General features: G+C 35.7%; 1 protein-coding gene across 1 annotated transcript in view; it reads right to left on the bottom strand.

Annotated features, from left to right (window-relative positions):
- The window catches only part of LOC113489960 (guanine nucleotide-binding protein G(q) subunit alpha-like), a 99,408-nt gene that overhangs the window by 43,125 nt on the left and 36,438 nt on the right, over positions 1 to 19,845 (bottom strand). The window contains exon 4 of the mRNA XM_026866044.1: positions 1,656 to 1,810. Coding sequence (XP_026721845.1) covers positions 1,656 to 1,810 — 155 coding nt within the window. The remainder of the gene's footprint in view (positions 1 to 1,655; positions 1,811 to 19,845) is intronic.

The following is a 19,845-nucleotide window of genomic DNA, read 5'->3' as shown; positions in this document are numbered from 1 at the left end:
CTTCACCTTCTACTGATACTTGTTGCTTATTTCAGTATGGAAACAATATGAAAGTATATTGTCAGTAACGTCTCTGAAATTTTCTTCTCACCATTTACACACCCTGAAGTTTTTTACTTTATGTAATATTCTATTTGTTTTCTTACCACTAAAAAGTGAAACACAGTATGGTATCTTTGGGGACAGTGAGAATCCAAACAACACAAGAGAGATGCTACTGTGCTTTACACCACTCTGCACCAAAATCTGCATATACTAATGGTAAAAGTGATAGGTAGGAAGCTAACCACCTCCACAGGACAACAAACTTCATAGGACAACAGGAACCCTATGCATGCAAATATAGCAGAAGGACAACATAGTGTGGTGACAGTGTCAGCGCAAATCTGAGGAGACCTACACCATGCATCTGTGGCTCTTCAGCTGCCTAAATTGCACCAGCAAAAACCTAATTATGTATGTGATCTAGTCAACACAAAAAAGTTTTGTGCTAGACAAGAATCCTCAGACTACTATGCAGATAAATGTCGTCCCAGACCTCTCATGTCTATAGCCCTGTTCCAATAAGCTTAATGAGAGCTTCATGGGGCCTTTCTGTTCTTCTGTGATTTCCACAACAAGAGGTTTCCATTCACATACACCTGGCAAATGAAGACTGGAATGATATAGTCAGAGTAATTCTCACAGCTAATACAAAAACTCATGTGGAGACCATGGAGGCTTTTGCCACAGTTTTAATAAATAACTATGCTGTATTTTTTACATTGGTCAACATCAAAAAGCATCATGCCTTCCCACCATCCATTTCTTTGACAACAGACAAGAAATTTTATCTGAGCTGTATGCTACATTACTCAAGAGTAACTGAATTTCATGGAGTCAATCTTTAGTCAGTCCTCAGATTTCAATGTTAAATTTCACAGAACTATTTTATCAGATTCCTGCCCCAAGAAACTAAAGGCATAACATTTCAGACATAGTTTAGCCACATACACATTTTCATTGTTGATCTGTAACAAACAGGGTTTGTTAAAGTGCTTTTCCTGTTGTCTTCCTGGCAGCAATGTTCTTTAAAGTTTAAGCCTTGTTTTCATAAAAGAAACCAGTTCAATGAAACACAAGAACTCTGGCTTAGTACTATTTACCTCACCACCAGGGCTGGAAAAGCAGTATGTGAGAGAAAAGGGGAAAACCTGAAAAAAACTGGAGTCCTGAGGCATTACAATTTTATGAAGAGTATGGAGGTCTACTTTGGCTGCACTTCCCAGTATTCACTACTGTCATACTACATGAGAGTATTTTCGTCCAGCTTGCATTTGTGAATGTATGTCAGGAGAGTAAGGGCTTGAACAGGTATGAAAAAATAAAACTAAACCACCAGTGATTAACTATCCCTAATTGGAAACTTACTTTAGGACTTCAAATGATCACAGACTGTCATTTGGTGAAACAAAACCAGGTATCATCCTAAACTGGAAGTACTCTACTCCTTGAAGTATTCCCTGAATTCAGTTTATCAAGTGTATATTCAAGTATGTTTCTGCTACATATGCATAAAAATGTACAGACATACAGTATAAGAAGGTAAAAATTCAAAATTGCTTTGTTCAAACCAGAAGATTATATTTAGTTGTTTGTAGCCACCATGTACTTACTATTTTGTTGAATCTGATAACTGATACTCCCGTCGTCTGTCATAACACTCCTGAATTCCAGGGTCATTCCATAAGCTTCTTATTGCATCTACATAGGGGTTCTCAAAAGTTGACACCTTCTCTACATCAACTTCTCGAACTAATTGTGCATGAGCCTAATTAAAAACAACCAAAACAGTAAAATTTAATTTTCTATGTTTGCAGATAGTGAATATAAGTGAACATCATTAACAGAAATACTTTTTTATATTAGCCATAACACCAACATGTATATGCAATTTGAAAAAATCAAGTACCATGAAGAATGTTGGGAAGACAGAAAAAGGAGACAACCATTATAGGGAGTTCCAGAAACGAAGAAGAACGGAATAAACCACTTTTTAATGGACAGTATATAGACCTCAACATGGATCAACATATTATTTCCCTTTCATGCTAAAAGACACTGTTAAACAGAGTATCTACCATCCATTCTACCAGCTGAACCATTCATTAGCAACTGAACTTGGGACACTTGGACAATATAGAGAAAAGACAGTAAAACCCCAAAAATATTTGAAGATGGGTATTTTACCAAAATCTGTATTCATGTGAATGAACTTAGTGGTGGTGTAGGAAGCAAACAGTAATGTTTATTTATTGGGAAGACCTTACAGTAAACTCTGAAAGGGTGAGAATAAGTAAGAGTACTAAGTAAATTATGAATGACTGATCTTACAGCATGTTCTAAAAACGACAAACAGTGCTAAATATGATATTATGACAGAAAAAGAATTAATAAAATATACATATGGGCCATTTTCAGACTATACTTACTCCAATCCAGTATTATTTAAATGAAATGGATGAAGCATTCACAATCAAATTTGTATTTAATAAAGCTCATATTAAAGAAAGCTTCTAATTTTTCAGGTACAATCAGAGTATATAAAACATGCTTTTAAAATGCTGACTAGTTAACCAACATGACAGATTTACACGTTGATGGTAGCTGAGAGAATGGGAAGGAGGGAAAGAATTTGCCTTTCAGAGTTACTGATTTTAAAAGTTCTTAATGTTACCACAAAGGTAACAGAAGTTACTACTGAAAAATAAAAGCAGGATTATTAAAAGTTGTCTCTAATTTCAATCTGTGCTATAAATTATGGAGAGTCTTAAAAAAAGCAATGTCTAAAATTGGGAGTTGCTAATAGGAAATAATCCCTAATAAATCCATCACCCTCCTGAATACTTGAAGTTTTCAGAACTACCAAAGAAATACAGCAGAATTATTTCCAATTTGTCCTGGAAGTATTATGTACACATTTCAGTAACAAATACATGAATATATGTATCTGCACAAACATAGATACATGTGCAAACATACACACATACAGAAGACAACATGAAAACCTGGTCCAGCAAGAAAACTGACGGATTCAATTCTCATATCTAGTCTGCATTTGAGGAGAGGACACAAAACTCTTTTCATTTTAAACTGGGTGAAGATATACTGAATGCAGTGTTCTTGATGTTTTTTGATAAATTTATCCTCTGCTTACACACATACAATCCCCACCCCTTCTAAAAAGACAGTCCGGGAGAATGATGCTACTACTCATTATTGTACAAAATATTATACCTGCAACTGTTGTTTACTTAAGATGAAATAAAACCCTCCAAGTTCAGCGTGAGAAATGTGTGTGTTGGAGATAAGAACATATGTTCTCCAAATCTCCAAAGTTGTGACAAATTTTCTTCCGAATCATGTCCATGCATCCCCAAAATGTCTGGACAAATCACAAAGGGTACCTATCTTCTCACAGCAAATAAGAAGAAATGGTACTCTGCTAAACAGAAGCCAACATATTCTTGTGAAACAGCAACTTTTTTTTTTTTTTTTAAGACTATCTTAAATCTTACCAAGCTCAGTTCCAGATTCTATTGCCGTTGTGTACTTCCAAAAGAATGATGCCCTGAATATTATCCCACAGCTTGTAACAAAGTAATAAAAGAATATATTCAGATTTTTCGTACTTCAGTTCTGAAGTTACAGCCAACTGCTATCAAAATGCTAACAGAGCTAAAAGGCTAACTTGCTATTCAAAAGCTTTAATTTGAAATCCATTATAACTGAAGTATTTCTCCAACAGATCCCTGAATGTTCTCTAACAGGTGCTCAAGTATTCTACATTGGTAGAAAAGAAAATCTTAAAAGGTAATTACTTTATTCAGTTACCTATCTAGACTTATTATTACAAAGTTGTCTAAGATCTTGCATTGTTTTATCAGTTGTGTGTGTTTTGCCATACAATTAGTATGACTTTGCACTATGTGACAAAACTCAGAAAATAAACTATGACGTAAGCCAAGAAGTTGCATCTGTCAGAAAACTGATTCAACTTTTTAAAAAGATACAGCATTTCCTCAGTGAACACTGCTTCTCCTTCCCTAGGGTTTTCTTGGGCACAATCCTGACAGCTTGCACACTACTGATATACAGCTCTTCGTATCAGTGCTGGTTCTCTTAAAAAAGTAATGCCCCTTCACATAGATTTAAAATATTTATTAATCTTCAGCTATGCCCTCTTGTTCCCAGGGGTACTATGCTTTCCTGTAGACAACAGTTTTTCTTTCTTTGAGAGTTTTTGTCAGGCAACATCTTCTGCTGGCTTTTCTGCTGGCAGAGAGATATGAAAATACAGGATCTCATCTATTGGCTTAATTTTTCTCTCATTTGCCCTAGTACAAGTCAGAAGTAGTTCTAGTGAAACCTTGTGAGATGGGAAAGTATAAATTTAATGCAGAAGAATAATCAATCATGCATGATGTATGGTATCAACTACTACTAATTACTGGCTTTAGCTTCCTTCCACTAATATAAATAGCAAATTTGGAACATAACTTTTGACATTAGCACTCAAACATGGAAAAAAAAATAATCTAAGGACTCACCATTAATTCAGTTTATGCAAATATAACCATTATTGATTACTTCTTAGTCTTTACTAATCCTTTCACTTTACCCAAAAATTGACATTATTTGGAAGGGACAAAAAGAAAAAAGTCAAGCTTTTTGCCTCTGAGTAATGGTACCTTGTTAAAGTTCTCTCTTTTGGGACACCTAAAATTGTTAACAAAACATTAAAACAAAAAACCCACCGCAAAACAACAGACAAAACTGAACGATTCTCTAAGTACCACGAAATTCAAACCGGTCATTAAGATGTAAATACTAGTTCAGCTGTCATGTCCCACAAACAAAACCTGATGGTGTAGATGACTTTTCAGTCCAATACACTTTTGACATCACTAGTCAACATTTTCCATGGCTTCTGGGAATTTAAGAATACTTGTGACAATTTCCACATTATTTACAAAAAAAATTATAAAGACTCATTCAGTTCTCCGTAGCAAATCACATCTCTCCTAAATTTAAGAGCTTCTTCACTGATTTCTACAAGTATTTAAAAATTATGCCAGAATAGGAAAACTGGAATTTTTGGGAATAGTACTGGATTCTGAAATCAGGCAATCTGAGCCAGAGGACATACTGAAATAGCTATTGTTTCTCCTTCTTCATCTCCCTCCAAGAACTACTGGCAGTGTTAAAAACTAATTCTGAGCTTGAATAGTGTTACAGATTTATGCTGAACTTTCTGGCAATACTCTTTTGGCCACAATCCATTAATAGGTGTATTTTTTATTTTTTTTTTTTTAGTCTCTAGGCTTCATCACATCAGTTTTCTAACTTATTATTATCATAATTTTTTGAAAGCTTCTTAGGCCAATGGGTCTGGTCTCATATTCTCTCTGTATGCACATCAACCATTTGGAAGCTTACAACAGTGGCTACAATCAGTGTAGCAGGTGTAGAAAAAGGTTCATATTTTTATATTCCTTTTGATATAGTCTCTGTAATTTTCCCAAATTAGCACACCAACATACCAGAATGATTTATATGAGGGAGATCAGGCAGAAATGCACAGTCTATTTCAAAAGAAATTCCTCTGGGATATTGAATCCACAGGAGAAAGCAATATGATTTGAGACACAGCAGGCAAGGTTGCTTTGTATCAATGCTCTCTGTGAACTAGCTGATTTTAAGGGGCTCATTTAAAGAATTCACTAATGGGAGTGAACATCTTCTGCTTTGTAAAAGGATTTCCCAAACCAGTATGAAAAATCCTGTGACTGTAGTGCTTGACTGTCAGTATCTAAAGGATCAAGCACAGTGGTATTAGTTAGATCTGGATAGTGTAATTTACACTGATTGTGAAATTGAGAGCAATGGCATGTGATCAGGTCCAAGCAGTCCAGAAGCTGAATGAAAGTCATTACAAAGACCATCGTCATGACCATAGGTTTGTCTCTTCTGTGGGGCAAAAAAAAAATTAAGTAAAAATTCTTGATAATGCAGCTTAAAAGCAGGAATTATTATTTATGCCACTGCAACAACAGGAGTCATTTACAGATTCAGGCCCTGGTGACTTGCAATCTATAAGTGAGTGCCTTATAGGGCTGCATAGCAAGATCTGATGCTTTAGAGGGCATGTGCAAATCTGTAGATATTTGAAGCAGGTATAACATTCAAGGAGAGTAATACTATTTCAGTGTCTTGAAAACTAGACAGTTGAGGGAATGTGTTCCTTAACATGTCAGAAAGCAGCAATTTCTGACTGATAATCAGTCCAAGGTAGGAAAGTGTTATTAAATAGCACCCCACAAAAAATAGTTTTTAAGAGGACTGTGAAGAGGATGTCACTTCCCCTGAGCAACTTGAAAGCATAGAATGAACTAGGGTAAACAGGGAAGAGATTTCATGGCATGCTACATCAAAGAACTGTATTTAAATTAATAAAGCATGCTAAGAATTGCTGAAACAAGGCTTGGTGCAATGCTTATCATCCTTCAGTTCTGACAAACGTTAATAGGGTATCAACTACTTAAATCAGAATTTATCACCCTTTCCTGTTGCACATTCTAACCTTTGCAAAGTAAAAAAAGAGAGCATAAGTTCTTTGAAAAACAATTCCACAGACATGTAACAGAATCTAAAAAAAATGGCTTGCGTGAAGAAATTTTTTTTTTTTTTTAATTACTGGTTATTGTCTGTGGAAAGCCTAAGATAAATGACCTCAACACATGTCTTATGGGCAGTACAATGAAATGATAAGAATATCTTGTGACAAGTTGGAAATTTAATCCATTTAAAATGCAGCATTAAACAGTACTTGTAATACTTTTATATATCTAAACACTGGACTAACAAATATCTACACATACACACATATGAGGTATGGGGCTTTTTAGTAGGGCTCAGAGAAAGCTTAGGAAGTAGCTGAATAAGAACAATTTATTTGTACATTGCAATCAGAGCCCTGAATTTTCATACTGTCTTTACTTTTAAGCTGCAACAGGCATGGAAGACAAACTCTATGTCACTACTACAGAGCTGCAACAAGAACATTCAAGCAAGCTTTTATTGAGGAGTATATAAAAATTTCTATATAGACAGTAGAAAAGGCTTTTGAAACTTAGATTTAAAGGTCATATTATTGCTATAGTCTTTCTTGAAAAAAAGCTAGTTTAAAAACACAGCAAAAGAAGCATGATGAAACAACTTATTGTCCCTCTAGCAGATTGTCTTCAAGTGTTAGAGACACATGCCAAAGGAGAAGACAGGGGACGTTAAGTGTAAAGTTTAAATAAAGAATCCAGATTTTCATAAATATACTTTGTTAGTTACCCTATTACTCTGCCCTAAAGTTTCCAATCCTCTTTCTGTAAAGAAAAAAGGCTTTGATTACAACCAAATACATTTTTTCTCATGTCATGCAGAAGAATAAAAAGTTATCTTCCTCTTTGATAATTATTTCACCCAGTGTGAATAACTGTTATAAAGTTAGCTGAGTTAAAAAATTAAGTACATTTCTCTTCATGGAACATAAAGATGCCCTCCTATGAGATGGAACATATACACTGTTTCTTTAGGGAAAGGAAAGCTATGGGACAGTGCAGTTACAACAGCACAATGTAGGTATTGTTTAGCAATAAATAGATTTCTTACAAGCCCAAAGCTTGTAAACTAACTCGTTCTGATATGGCAATTATAGTAAGGAGTAATAAATGGGTGTGATCATTTTTGTACTTACTGTGTGATCATTTTTGTACTTTCTGTCCAGCTTTCCTATTTTACATATATAAACTTTAGGTTTTCTACCTATCGTTGTTAAGCTGTTGGCTAACAAATAAAAGCACCATATATATATATATATATATATATATATATATATATATATATAAACATTAACATTACTGTTACTTTGACAAAATATCTAATTCCATGTAATGCCCTGAATTACTTACTGCTCTTACCACTATTCAACCCATCCCTCTCAAAACCCTGTATGTATTGTAATACTTCAATCAACTGAAACAACTTCTTCAGCAAACACTTCTGGCAATCAATCTCTACAGGACAAACTAGGTTTTCAAAACAAAGAAGAAAATAGAAAAACATGGAGGAAAAGAGAAATTAAGCATCCATAACCCATTCCCTCTTTATCAAAAGGACAAAGAGGCAAATGAAGTAAAATGAATCAGTCTTGCAGTGATCTTAGATAAATTCACCTTTCTTCACCATTTCTTCTCCTATGAAGGCGGCTAGGTTCATCCTAACTTTCTTTGTAGTAATTCTAAGCGGAGCAATTTACAACAAAACTCTGGTAAAAGAACTGGTAACTCTAGATTTACTACAATAAAAATCTTCTTGACTTCCTATCTCTAAAAAACAAATAATGACTTCGGTTTTTGTATTACATAACAGAGTATTTTAACCTAAAGATCTCTTAAACACTTCGCATGGTTGTAAGTACCACTAAATGCAGTTACATAAAATTGTCACAACACATGGGTCAGTCATTTCCAACAGTGAAAGTGTAATCATATTAGTGTTCAACTAACAGCAAGTACTGCTAAATTATTATTACATTTGAGACTAAGATTCAGTCCTGTAGGAGAAAGTAACTTGTTACCTTCAAATGGTAACAATTCTTCTATAAGTATTTGGAATGAGGTTACTGACAGAGTACAAAATGTGATGAGTCTACATCACAAGTCACAGAGATGTTAACTTGTGAAGTATAATCACTTCAGTAATGCTCTCACCAGGCTGATTAAATGTTTGGAACAACAGAAACCCTCAAATGAAAATGGTGTATACATGTTTTCACACTATGATTATAATATTACACAACCCTCAATGACTCCTTGTAACTAAACTTTAGTGATTTGCAACAGATCTGTGAAGGAGCAACGTATCACCAGGAAGTAATACAGAATAAACAAACGGTAGTAGGAACTGCTCAAAAATCTTACAGCTTCAGGTTGTCTAGGAGGGGATGCATAACTGTCGTATACTGGAGCATTTGTTCTCTGTCATGGAAGTCTTAATTACTAAAGTATCTATAATGCTCTGCCCATTTCCGATATAGTGGCATTTTAGAGACTTCAGACTTGATTAAAATTAGAGGTATATATTTGTTTTTAAAAAGCAAAACAAAATTGAAATGCATTCTAATCTTTGAATCACTCTAGTTATTTGACTGCATTTATTTACTAACATCACAGTGCTTTCAGGCATCTGTGCTTCTGGCCTGAGAAGGGAGAACAGTTAAAACCAGAAGTGTCTTGTCATTGGAAGGGACAGGGGGAACTTCTCACTCCCTCTCTTGGCTACATAAGATCTAAGCTCAATAGAGATAACTCAGTATCTTCTCAATTGCCTCATGTTTTCTCTGATGACAGAAGTGAAGGAAACAGAAATTTGAACTTCAGATTTTAGTTTTTCATTCTCCCCTTATCTTTTTCACTAAATCTAGCTGCTTCATTTTTAGATGTAAAATAAAATACGCTCTATGTAGTATCAGATCCATTAAACAAAAATGATAGGGTCTTTTATCCTCTTTTAAAAGTTTCACACTCTTAACTCTTCAGGCAGGTCCTCAATATTTCTAGGGGACTTTTTGGCTACTTTCTTTCTTAGGTAACATTTTAATGAGGTCAGATCACTTTAAGCATTACAACTTTGCTTGTAATGACTGCATAGGCTGGTATACTTTTCAAATATTACCATGGCTAGGAAAGCTGAACTGGAATGTCCAAAACATGAACAGAGGGTTGCACAGACCTATTCCAGAAACCATGACACTTAATATTCACTGTTCATTGTGTGGCATGTATTTCATTTGCAATGGATTATAAATTAGACATTTTCACATCTCCTGCTGGTAATAAATGTAGCACCCTAGCTACACTAGCTAAAATATTTACACTCTGGTACTGAAATTCTGTAGCTAGTGAATACTTTCTTGATATGTGCTGTGAAAATCTGTCAATTTTTGCTGTTGAGGATTGCAGAAACAGACATCACTTTATTCTCTGGACAATACATTTATTTTGCAGAGTTGGACAAATTTTACTGATCACTTTCAGAAATCTCTTTATGGATCAGCCAACTGCCATGTCATTTCCAATTGCTTTAGCAATTCACCTCCAGATAATTTTCTGTCTTGTTGGTAGGGTAGATATTCTGGCCTGAAATTGCTCAAGATAATCTGCTTAAACATCCTATTTGATTACATTCACTTCTGTTAAAATACTTTCTTTAAAAATGTGTATGTAATTGTATTGTAATTGTGAACAGCTTCCAATTCTTTAATTCCTGAATTAATTTATATATTACAAAGTAATACAAGTAAAACACAGGCCAAGAGAGATCCAGAGCACTGGATTGCAAAATTACTTTACTATTAAGCTCAAAAAGGAATAATCCCAGACCATCATGTTTTGAATTTTTCCAAATGTTATTTTTACTACCAAATTTTCAAAGACTTTCAGAAGATGTCAAAATTCTGGGATTCACATTTTGGTTCTGATAAATCATGTAGATTTCCAAGGACATAGTGGAAAATATCTACTGAAGTTCTGAAATAGTTCAAAACAAATTTTAGCATTTGAGTTCTAACATTGTTATTTGGACATAAAACTACATCTAAACTCTTTCTCTTGGACATCATCACTAGCAACAGTTAACACCCTGATGAAGCCCTCGCTATTAGTAATTGACAAGTCCAAGCAGGTAAAATATTTTTGTAGTGATAAAATCTATTTTCAAACTTAACTCAAAATCTGCAATGACAGAAACTAAGAAGAACATTTCAGATTTGAACCAATGTAAGCAACTGACAAGATCTTGTCTCACAACAGTTTTTGTAGTTAGCGTGAACTATCCAGATTACTGCTTTATCTATAAAAAGACAGTATTATCCAGAAATGTTTCCAGAAACACATTCAAACATGTATATACACTCACATTTTCAGAAAAGTATCCATGTCCTAGGCTTCCCCCCCCGGGAGGACCACTTTTAATCTGAGATCTTCAAACAAATATTGTGCAGTAATCCTACAAATCATTATTTAACACACATATAAGAAAATACACCATTGTTTCTTAAGATAGCTAAACCAGTTCACATATACATAGCAAAAATACGAACTACTGGACTGCTCTTAGTGTTACTCCAGTTGAAACTCCAGGTAAGTGTCACTAAAACTAATGCATCGAGTTTACATGCAGTAAATACAGAGGCGGAAGGGGGTGTACTTCCATCTGGTAAACTCAAAGAAATCTCTCTATATATTCAGCTGGTATAAACTGGGGCAGACTTAAGAGCTGTTTTTAACAGCAGTGAGCAGAGAACAATGCCAGGGTCAGGGACGCATTTTCAATTTCACCATAATTAATGATCGTGTACATGGTTTGACAGCTCATGAGAAAATGGTATTCAAAGTACTGGACCATGTAGTAACATATCAAAAGTGCCCCCTCATCATCTTTTCTTAAAAGCATCTTCCACCTGCTTTGTGCATGGAAAAACAATTTTTTAAAAGGATCTGGAAACTAGGAAGGGGTTAAAAAAATAAATTCAACTGCCAGTCTTTCTGCAGGGACTAGCCAAGAAGCCAGGATAAATCACTGAAATTTTTATCTAGTCCCTCTTCTACTTACTTGCACCACAGGTTTTAAGAGCTTTACAGCAGGCTTTATGTCCTAGCACCTATTTCTGAAGAATGGTGCTCAACAACAGTATTGCAAATAATGGCAATTTATTCCACAATCATATTTTTTATATAGTGGTACAGTTGAATTTATGGAAGGGGATGTATGCAAACACGGACATGTTGAAATTTTCATTCCATTTTCAAGCAAAATAACTGGCTGTACTTCACAATGCCTCAAGAATCCACTATTTCAGTCAACCATTGCAATACAACAGTAAGCGCATTTAAAAAAAGGACAACATTTCAGTAAGTTCATTCTCACAGAGCGTACAGATGCACAGAACTCCTGCTGAGTCTCACTCCTGTACAAAGCCTGAATGTGTCCTGAACTACAGATGTTTTAAGGATCAGAGGAATAACAGCTTTGCTTAGCTTCACAGATATAAATTGAACTGAAAAGACTGTATGTCTCTTCACAGAGTAGAGGTTATAGCCAGTCAATTCAGACAGTTCAGAAATTCAACCACTCCATCCACTTGCCTATACACAGAGAAACTGCAGAAGTTTCACTGCATTTACAATCTAAAGAAGAACCTAAGGTCAACATAGGACAGGCACAGGGAAACAAACAACAGGTTCCTTTCAAGTGAATCAAGTCATCACATCTCTGTTTCAGTTCCGAAGAGTATTACAGGGGAAATAATCCTGTACAGAATTCTATCATATCACATTTCACAATTATAATTTTTTTTTTTAAACAAAAAAGCCCCTGCAAAGAAAAGCAGTTCACCTCTGTACTTTTAAGCCATACTTTCTCTTAGTTTTAAAGGAGAGGAGTGCCCTCTGCTGATTAACATGAAACAGTATAGGCAATTATCGCAAACTGGTATTTCTAGAAGTATTAAGAGGGCTGGGAGGGTCCCTTTCAAAATAATGAATGATACCAGCAGAATTTTCCTCTGCAAAAATTGCAACTAACTTAAATGGTTGCGTCTGAGTTGTCCAACCAAGAAGACTGTCCTTCTAAACAATTATCTCATTTCTTGGAAGTGAACTCTGAAAATGAGCTTTAGACTTACCCTAGGCATGCAAAACTATAGGATACCCTATCACCGACTTCTTTCCACTGCGTTTGATAATCCCTTTATGTCAAGAGTAATGAACTGGCAGGACTAAGAGGGCAAAACATAATCTTTGATGAAAAGCTGTTGTTTAGAACAGGGTCACACAAGAATGAATTTAGCCCCAAGATGTTAAAGATAGCAACCCAACATTATTTTCTCCGGAGAAACCACAGACATATTATACCACAGTGATTAGTAACTATTTGAAACATGCCTTGAGGGAGAATTAAAAAAAAAGTTTTATGCCATGTGTGACCTAAAAAAATGATCGCTTCTTTACAAATTAGGTACAATCTTCTCATTCCTAGAAATATACTGAAATACACTGCTGGCTCAAATCAGATGCCAAGAAGAGCTTATTTAAAGAAGGACGGCAAGGCACTGCTGACTCCTCTTTCAAGGCTTCAGGCAAAATAACATGCAACATGCTGCCAAATTCATTAGGAAGGAGAAAGAAAACCCAATAAAACACATCCTTCTTATGCAGAAATTATGGAATCAAGTTTTATACAAGTAAGAGCTTGAAAAGCTTCTTCCTTTGCTGCCTAGTATGTGTAAAATTGATTCATAGTCTGAGAACCAAATTAATATTTTTAATGATTAATTTTACTTACTAACTGTTCAATATTTACAGGGAGAGGTCACAGTAGGTTTTTTAACAACCATTTGGGGAAACTTATTTATCTGCCAAAGCACAAATGGATTATCTTCCTGAGATACTAGCCAAAATAAGACACGGTCCATTCAAATGCAGTATTAGTCATCAAATGAGGGGAAATTGGTTGGTTTGGGTTTTTGTTTTTTTGGGGTTTGGTTTTTTTTTTGGGGGGGTGGTGGTGTTTGTTTGCTTGTTTACATTTTTAGTAATCTAAACAGTTATAAAAGCCCATGTTTTCACTACTAGATCTATGGGAAGGCAAACAAAACTGAGGGCTTTTTTGAGTTAATTTTGATTAAATTGTATCTGGAAGAAGCTTCTGGGAACTGAATAGGACAGGTACAAAAGTGACAGCACAGCCTATTGAGAAAACCTATGTATCATTATTAGTATGGCAAAGTTTCCATACTCCGTCAGCTAATCCCATTGTGCAATATACTCTGCAGATTCTCCAGGATACAAGAAGATAAAGATCGAGGGACAAAGTCAACAGCCACATACTGATGTATCACATCATGTCTCCTGGAGTCAACAGGCTCTACTTAGCCACACATTTCCAAATTTACTTCCTGTCCTGGTTTAGCTAGGATAGGGTTAAGTTTCCCCAGCAGGGGGAAGGTATCTCCAGCCGGGTTATTCATACCATGCTGATGTCATGCTGATGTCAGGTCCGGGTGGCAGAGCGGGAAGCTTTCCTCTGTGGCTTTTGTCAGGGGAAGCACGTGTGGCTGGCTGGCTGTGTTCACTGCGGCATTTCTCTGTATATCTTTTGTCTTGTTTACTGTTATTACTGTTTATTGTTGTTGTTATTGCTATTGTTGTTGTTCAGATTGTTTATTACACTGTTGTATTAAATCTTTCCTTATTTTAACCTGGGGTTTGTGCCCTACTCAGTCCGAGAGTGGGGGAGGAATAACGGCAACATGGTTAATTAAATGGTATACAATGTATATTATTATATGATTAATAAAACGGTAACGCTGGTTAATGAGCATAAACCAGCACACCCCCTTAATTTTTTTATTTTTTTTTTTTCCTCAGAAATGCCCAAGGCAGTTTCTCAGAAAATTTTCTAGACAAATTCATCAAATAATCTAGGGAAGCTGCTGGTTTAGAAAAGACGGACTGTTCTCTAGGAAAAAAAAATTACTAACAGGCCTTATCTACCCTGTTCACAAGTACTATCACAGACAGGCAACTATTTAGGAAATCAGCATACGGTACTCCACACACAAACAAACATATTGAATTGGAACTACAGTATTAATCAAATACTGGTATTAAGAGTGAACTAGATGGTTATCAAAAACAGTCAGTAATTAGTCTTTAAAACAGAAGATAACAGTAATTCACCTTAAGAAACAAGAAAGGATTTTGTTGACAAAGCCAGAAACAAGAAAGGATTTTGTTGAAAAAGCCAGCAAAGCAATATTGCCCTGACCAAGTACCAACTGATGATATCATCAAGATTTCAGTTTTCTTCAGTAGGCTTTAAATGCCCTCCCAACATGAAAATGACCCTAATTCTTTTTCGAACAGGGTAGGTAAGTATTTTAATTCAGACTTCTGGCCTATAATGAACCACAAATTGGATTAAATGTGAGTAGTACTTAGCTTCACTGGATAATTATAGTACTTTGATTTCATGTAATCATTCTACCTGCAGAACGCATCTCAGACCAGAAACACCTCTGCATTCTTGTAGGTAGGCCAGCACATTAATAATCAAATTAAAGAGAGCAAAGCTTCAGGAGAAGAATTAGAAGTTTTATGATGGTTTTGCAGCCATCCAACAGTTTCTTTGGAAGTGCCAAGTACTAAATTTTCTTCAAAAGCACCACAACCCCGAAGTCACGCTAACGTGAGATGATGGTTAGTGACCCAACAGCCCTTGTCACAGTCAACACCTGACAGTCTGTACATTTAGGTATGCAACCACTGCTTCCCTTACAACCTCTACAGTCTAACATACAAAGTGGTAGGAGACTTGCATGGGACAAGACAGTCTTCTCTAATCAGCATGATCATAAATCCTACTTGGAAATGTTATCAGAAGAAGGTAAAATTTTTAAAGGCTGGGAAGTTAGAGAATATGTGGTAAGGAAATGGCTCTGCCACCTCCTTTGTATGTTGGTGCCCTTTCCTTCACACTATTATCTTGATGCTATAACTAGTTTATAATTTCAAATTACTGATTTAAATGACAGATTTGGTTAAAACAGTCAACACTGAGCAGATAGAGGGGACCCTTAATCATGCATACTAACTGTGTAGTTAATAGGATGTAGCATGGAGTATCCCTTATAATGAAGTCTGAATTTTATGATCAAAATATAGTCATATATTTGTCCAGACATCAACATAAGGAGCACCTTCTACTCTACCAAAACCCACTGGCTGCAGATCATAATGGCTTTACAATAGCTGAGTAATTCACTACACTGGTGTGACACTGCTTAATTATTTTAAACTGCATAACAAAATAATAAAGATCACTTAATGGAAAGCTAGGAAATTCACAGTACAGTTCACAGAAAATACTAAACTTTCTCTTATTTGTGGCACGGGACAAAAGGAACCCCAGAACCCATGATTTCCAGAAGATTTCAGTGCTGTTACCCCTGCATCTTCTTCATTTTAGAGCACACTAGTTGCTGTAACTGTTAAACTGCTGCATATTGAACTGTTTTAAATTATAGAATATGGCTTTAACTCAGAAAAAAAAAATTTCTTTAAAAATAGGATATCAAATTCTGCTATGGGACTTTTCCATGCAGTATCAGCCCTTTTCTCCTATGATCACAAATTGCAAACAGTCATCTTCATCACTTTTCAAAATTTAGCTTTTCACAATACAGAAAAATCTTACTTAGTTAGGGGCTCTGTGACAGAGAAAGCTACCAGTACATCCAGAGGCCTCAGTAATTCAGCACCAGAAGTATTTATCTAAAGGAAAGTTTGGATAAGCAATCACATTTACCTGTCATGAACCGCTAATCATAGAGCAGTAAAATCCTTCCACTCTGTAAAGGAAAAAAGTAAGATACTAGTTTGAGGTCAGAAAATCTTTTGCTCTTTGTAGGTCACCCCCTTTTCAATTTAAGCATCAAAAAGCCAGAAATGTTTGCAGTGTTTTCTCCTGAGAGTCAGTACATGACTCAAGTATAATGGAGGGTAAAAAAAACACATAAAGAACTTATCCTGGGATAAGAGCAGGAGGCTCTCTGCCTGTGCAAACTTTTGTGGCTGCTGCTCTGTAGAAACTGTCTTATCTTCCTGCACCACAGTCCTGCATAGCCCTGAGAGGGTCACAAATACTACTTCAGCTCTGGCAAGCAGGCTATATGCACGTCATTCGGAAAACACGTTAGCGAGGAACTAAGTTTGTTAAAACGCAGGCTTTTGAGGAGGAAACAGAAATCATATTCTGATCCCATGAAGACCAAAGGTTTGACAAGTAGCGTCACCAAATTAAGGCAAGCACACATTTGTGGTTGGCATCTCAATACTTTCAGAGATGTCACTTCCCATTAAAATAAGAAGTTATATGGAATCCTCAAGTTCTGTCTGTAAGTCTAGATATAGATACATCATACATGTCATACCTCCCTGCAAGTCCACTGCTACAACTGCAAGCAAAGCCTTTGATCAAGGGGGAAAAAAAAAAAAAAAAGTGGTTGATTGTTATCAATCTCAAAATAATACCCAATGTTCTTCACCTCTGTGACCAACAGAATCAGTGGCAATTGTCTTCAGTGTAGCAGTAATACTTCCATATCAGAAAGAAATGAGAAGAGGGGAAAAAAGAAGAGAGGGAATAAACAACAAAAAATAATTCTCTAACTTTTAATCTAAAGAACAGTTAAGTCCTGTACCATGTATTGAATGAGCACTGCAGAAGTAATTATCCCTACAGAAATCACTATCTCTACATCAAACAGACAAATTAGGTAAACTCCATCAGAGTCAACAACAAAGATCTGGAAGTTGTGTTGTTCTCCTTGCCTTATCCTGGTGTCAGACCATAATGGAAATCTAACTACCATATATATTTGACAAATGCTGATAAGTGGTTTGAAAAGCTGTGTTGCTTAATTACAGGTTTTGTATGTTAAAAATGACTTGCAATCCTTCTGTGAGGATTACTATGAATTCAGTGGCCTTAATTTACAACCAATCTACTTTTGTTAACACAAAGTACAGCCACTGAGTGCATTTTCCTGTTGCATGTGTCACCAAAGCCCAAAACAGGATATGACATCTTTAAAGACAATATCCTGTGGGCAGTGCCATCTCCTACTGTAAGGTTGTATTACCCTGAAGTCAAGGGAAGTATTAAAAACATTCCTAGAACTGATGAGGCTATACTGGTCTCACCATTTTTATCCAGAGATTCAAGTGAGGTAAAGAATTTATTATTTAATAAAAATAACTGAGAAACACAGCTCTAACCATATGGCTTTAGATTTTTAAATTATTATTTTCCATGGTAAAGGCACCACCATATTGACTGTTTTCATGTACAGCCCCCTCAGCACGTCATTACTGGTAAGTCCAGTTTCAGTATTAAATGTTCAAGTGATGTACCAACAGTACCCCACACCAACACAGAAACTTGACTGCTGAATCTTAAAGACTAGGGGATCATACCCCTGAAAAAAAATGAAGACAGAAGGCACAGGTAGCCCTTTTTAATTCATCAAGAGGCCTTGCCCAGATTAATGCTGGTCCCTCCTTCCATCATGAGTAAATAAAGATGTTGGAACAAGCAACAAGCAGAACAAGTACTCTGGGAGAAACCAAATTACTCATTCAAGTTGTCATAGTGGCAGCTTGCCACGAGCTTGTGAGCCATACACAAATGGCATCAAACAAAGCAGGAGACAGCTGCCCCTCATAACCTGCATGGAGGAGATGCTTAATGGTTTCTAATTAACAGAAGAAGCTGGGCATGCCTAGACACTTCTACACTTTCATAATTAAATTGTGAATTGCTTTTGCAGAATACTGGGGATTGAATTTGACAGTGGACTATATTTGGTAATCCCTGAAGTATGCTGTGTGAGTCAGGCTGCAAAAGAAAAGCTGAAACTGAAGAACCTGGTGAAGTTCATAACCACAGAAAAGAAACAAGGAAGCAGTCAGATAAAAAGATAATTTATGAATGAAGAAATCTTCCTTTTCCTACTCTTGCTTTCACTGCTTTACATCACCTTTCTATTAATAAGAAGGCTGAAACCAACCCTAAAACAAAAGCAACATCACCATTACAGTTCCCATCTTAACACTTTTTAAAACTTTGACAGTGACGCTGCACACATTAAATCTTTACTTTTTATACTAAAAAACCTGGTTTACTTCATTCTGAATAAAACCCACAAAGCCACTTGCCAAAGAGATGATAAATATTCCATTCAGCTGATCATCAAGACACAAACAACATCAATTGCATCACACAGTCACATGCCAACCTCACAGAGAAATACAACTATGCGAGAAACAAGTAACTTAGTATGACCTGAAAGTAATTTCAGAAGCCTTTTAAAAAAAAATTACTATAGGAATATGTTTTACCAAAAGGAATTCAGATCTACACCAAGTCTAACTAATCACTCTGTTAGGTATACAACAGGTAACAAAACAGTTTTTATCCTCTGTTCAAGCTACCATATTGTGACCTATTCCCCAGACTTAAAACAGGCTAATCCACATCTGTACAAATCTTCAATTTTCAGAAGTCACATGTCATGAAAATCACTTGCTCTAGACACCATTTATCTGAATGAGGCTTGCTAAGTTTTTTTGTACAAAGTTCAGTACTGCACCAGTACCTCTGAAAAAGAAAGCTTCAGGAAGTGTGGAACATAGTGGAAGAAAACGGACATAAGGAAAGACAGAAGAGCAAGACTTAACTGAAAATAAATGCCAGATACAGTGTATGTGCTTCGCTACTTCCAAATAGAAATACTTCAAAACTTTGACTGCAAATGAAAACACAGAGCTACATTAGAAAACAGCAAATAAAGGAAATGGTTGGAAGAGGACCTAAGACAGTTATCAAGAACATCATGTCCCATAATGTGCACTAGGGTATCTCCAAAAGGCCAAAATGAAGAGAGAAAGCAGCTCCAGTAACTTGCAGCATGACCTTAAAGTGAACTGTATTTATTGATTTATCAGAAGTATGCATGTTTATAGTCTAAAGACTATTAAAAAAAAAAACCAACAACAAAACAGCCAAGCAAAAACCTTTAAGATAAAAATTACTTTCCTTGATATCCTGTAAAATGGATAAAAGGGCATTCTCCATCTTGTAAATAGAACCTATGATTTCACTATTCTGATATATATATATATATATATA

Source organism: Athene cunicularia, assembly GCF_003259725.1.
Source record: "Athene cunicularia isolate RWA chromosome Z unlocalized genomic scaffold, athCun1 chrZ_part2, whole genome shotgun sequence".
Classification (NCBI taxonomy): Eukaryota; Metazoa; Chordata; class Aves; order Strigiformes; family Strigidae; genus Athene; species Athene cunicularia.
The sequence above is the reverse complement of the archived record's forward strand: the minus strand, read 5'-3'. Positions and strand labels throughout refer to the sequence as shown.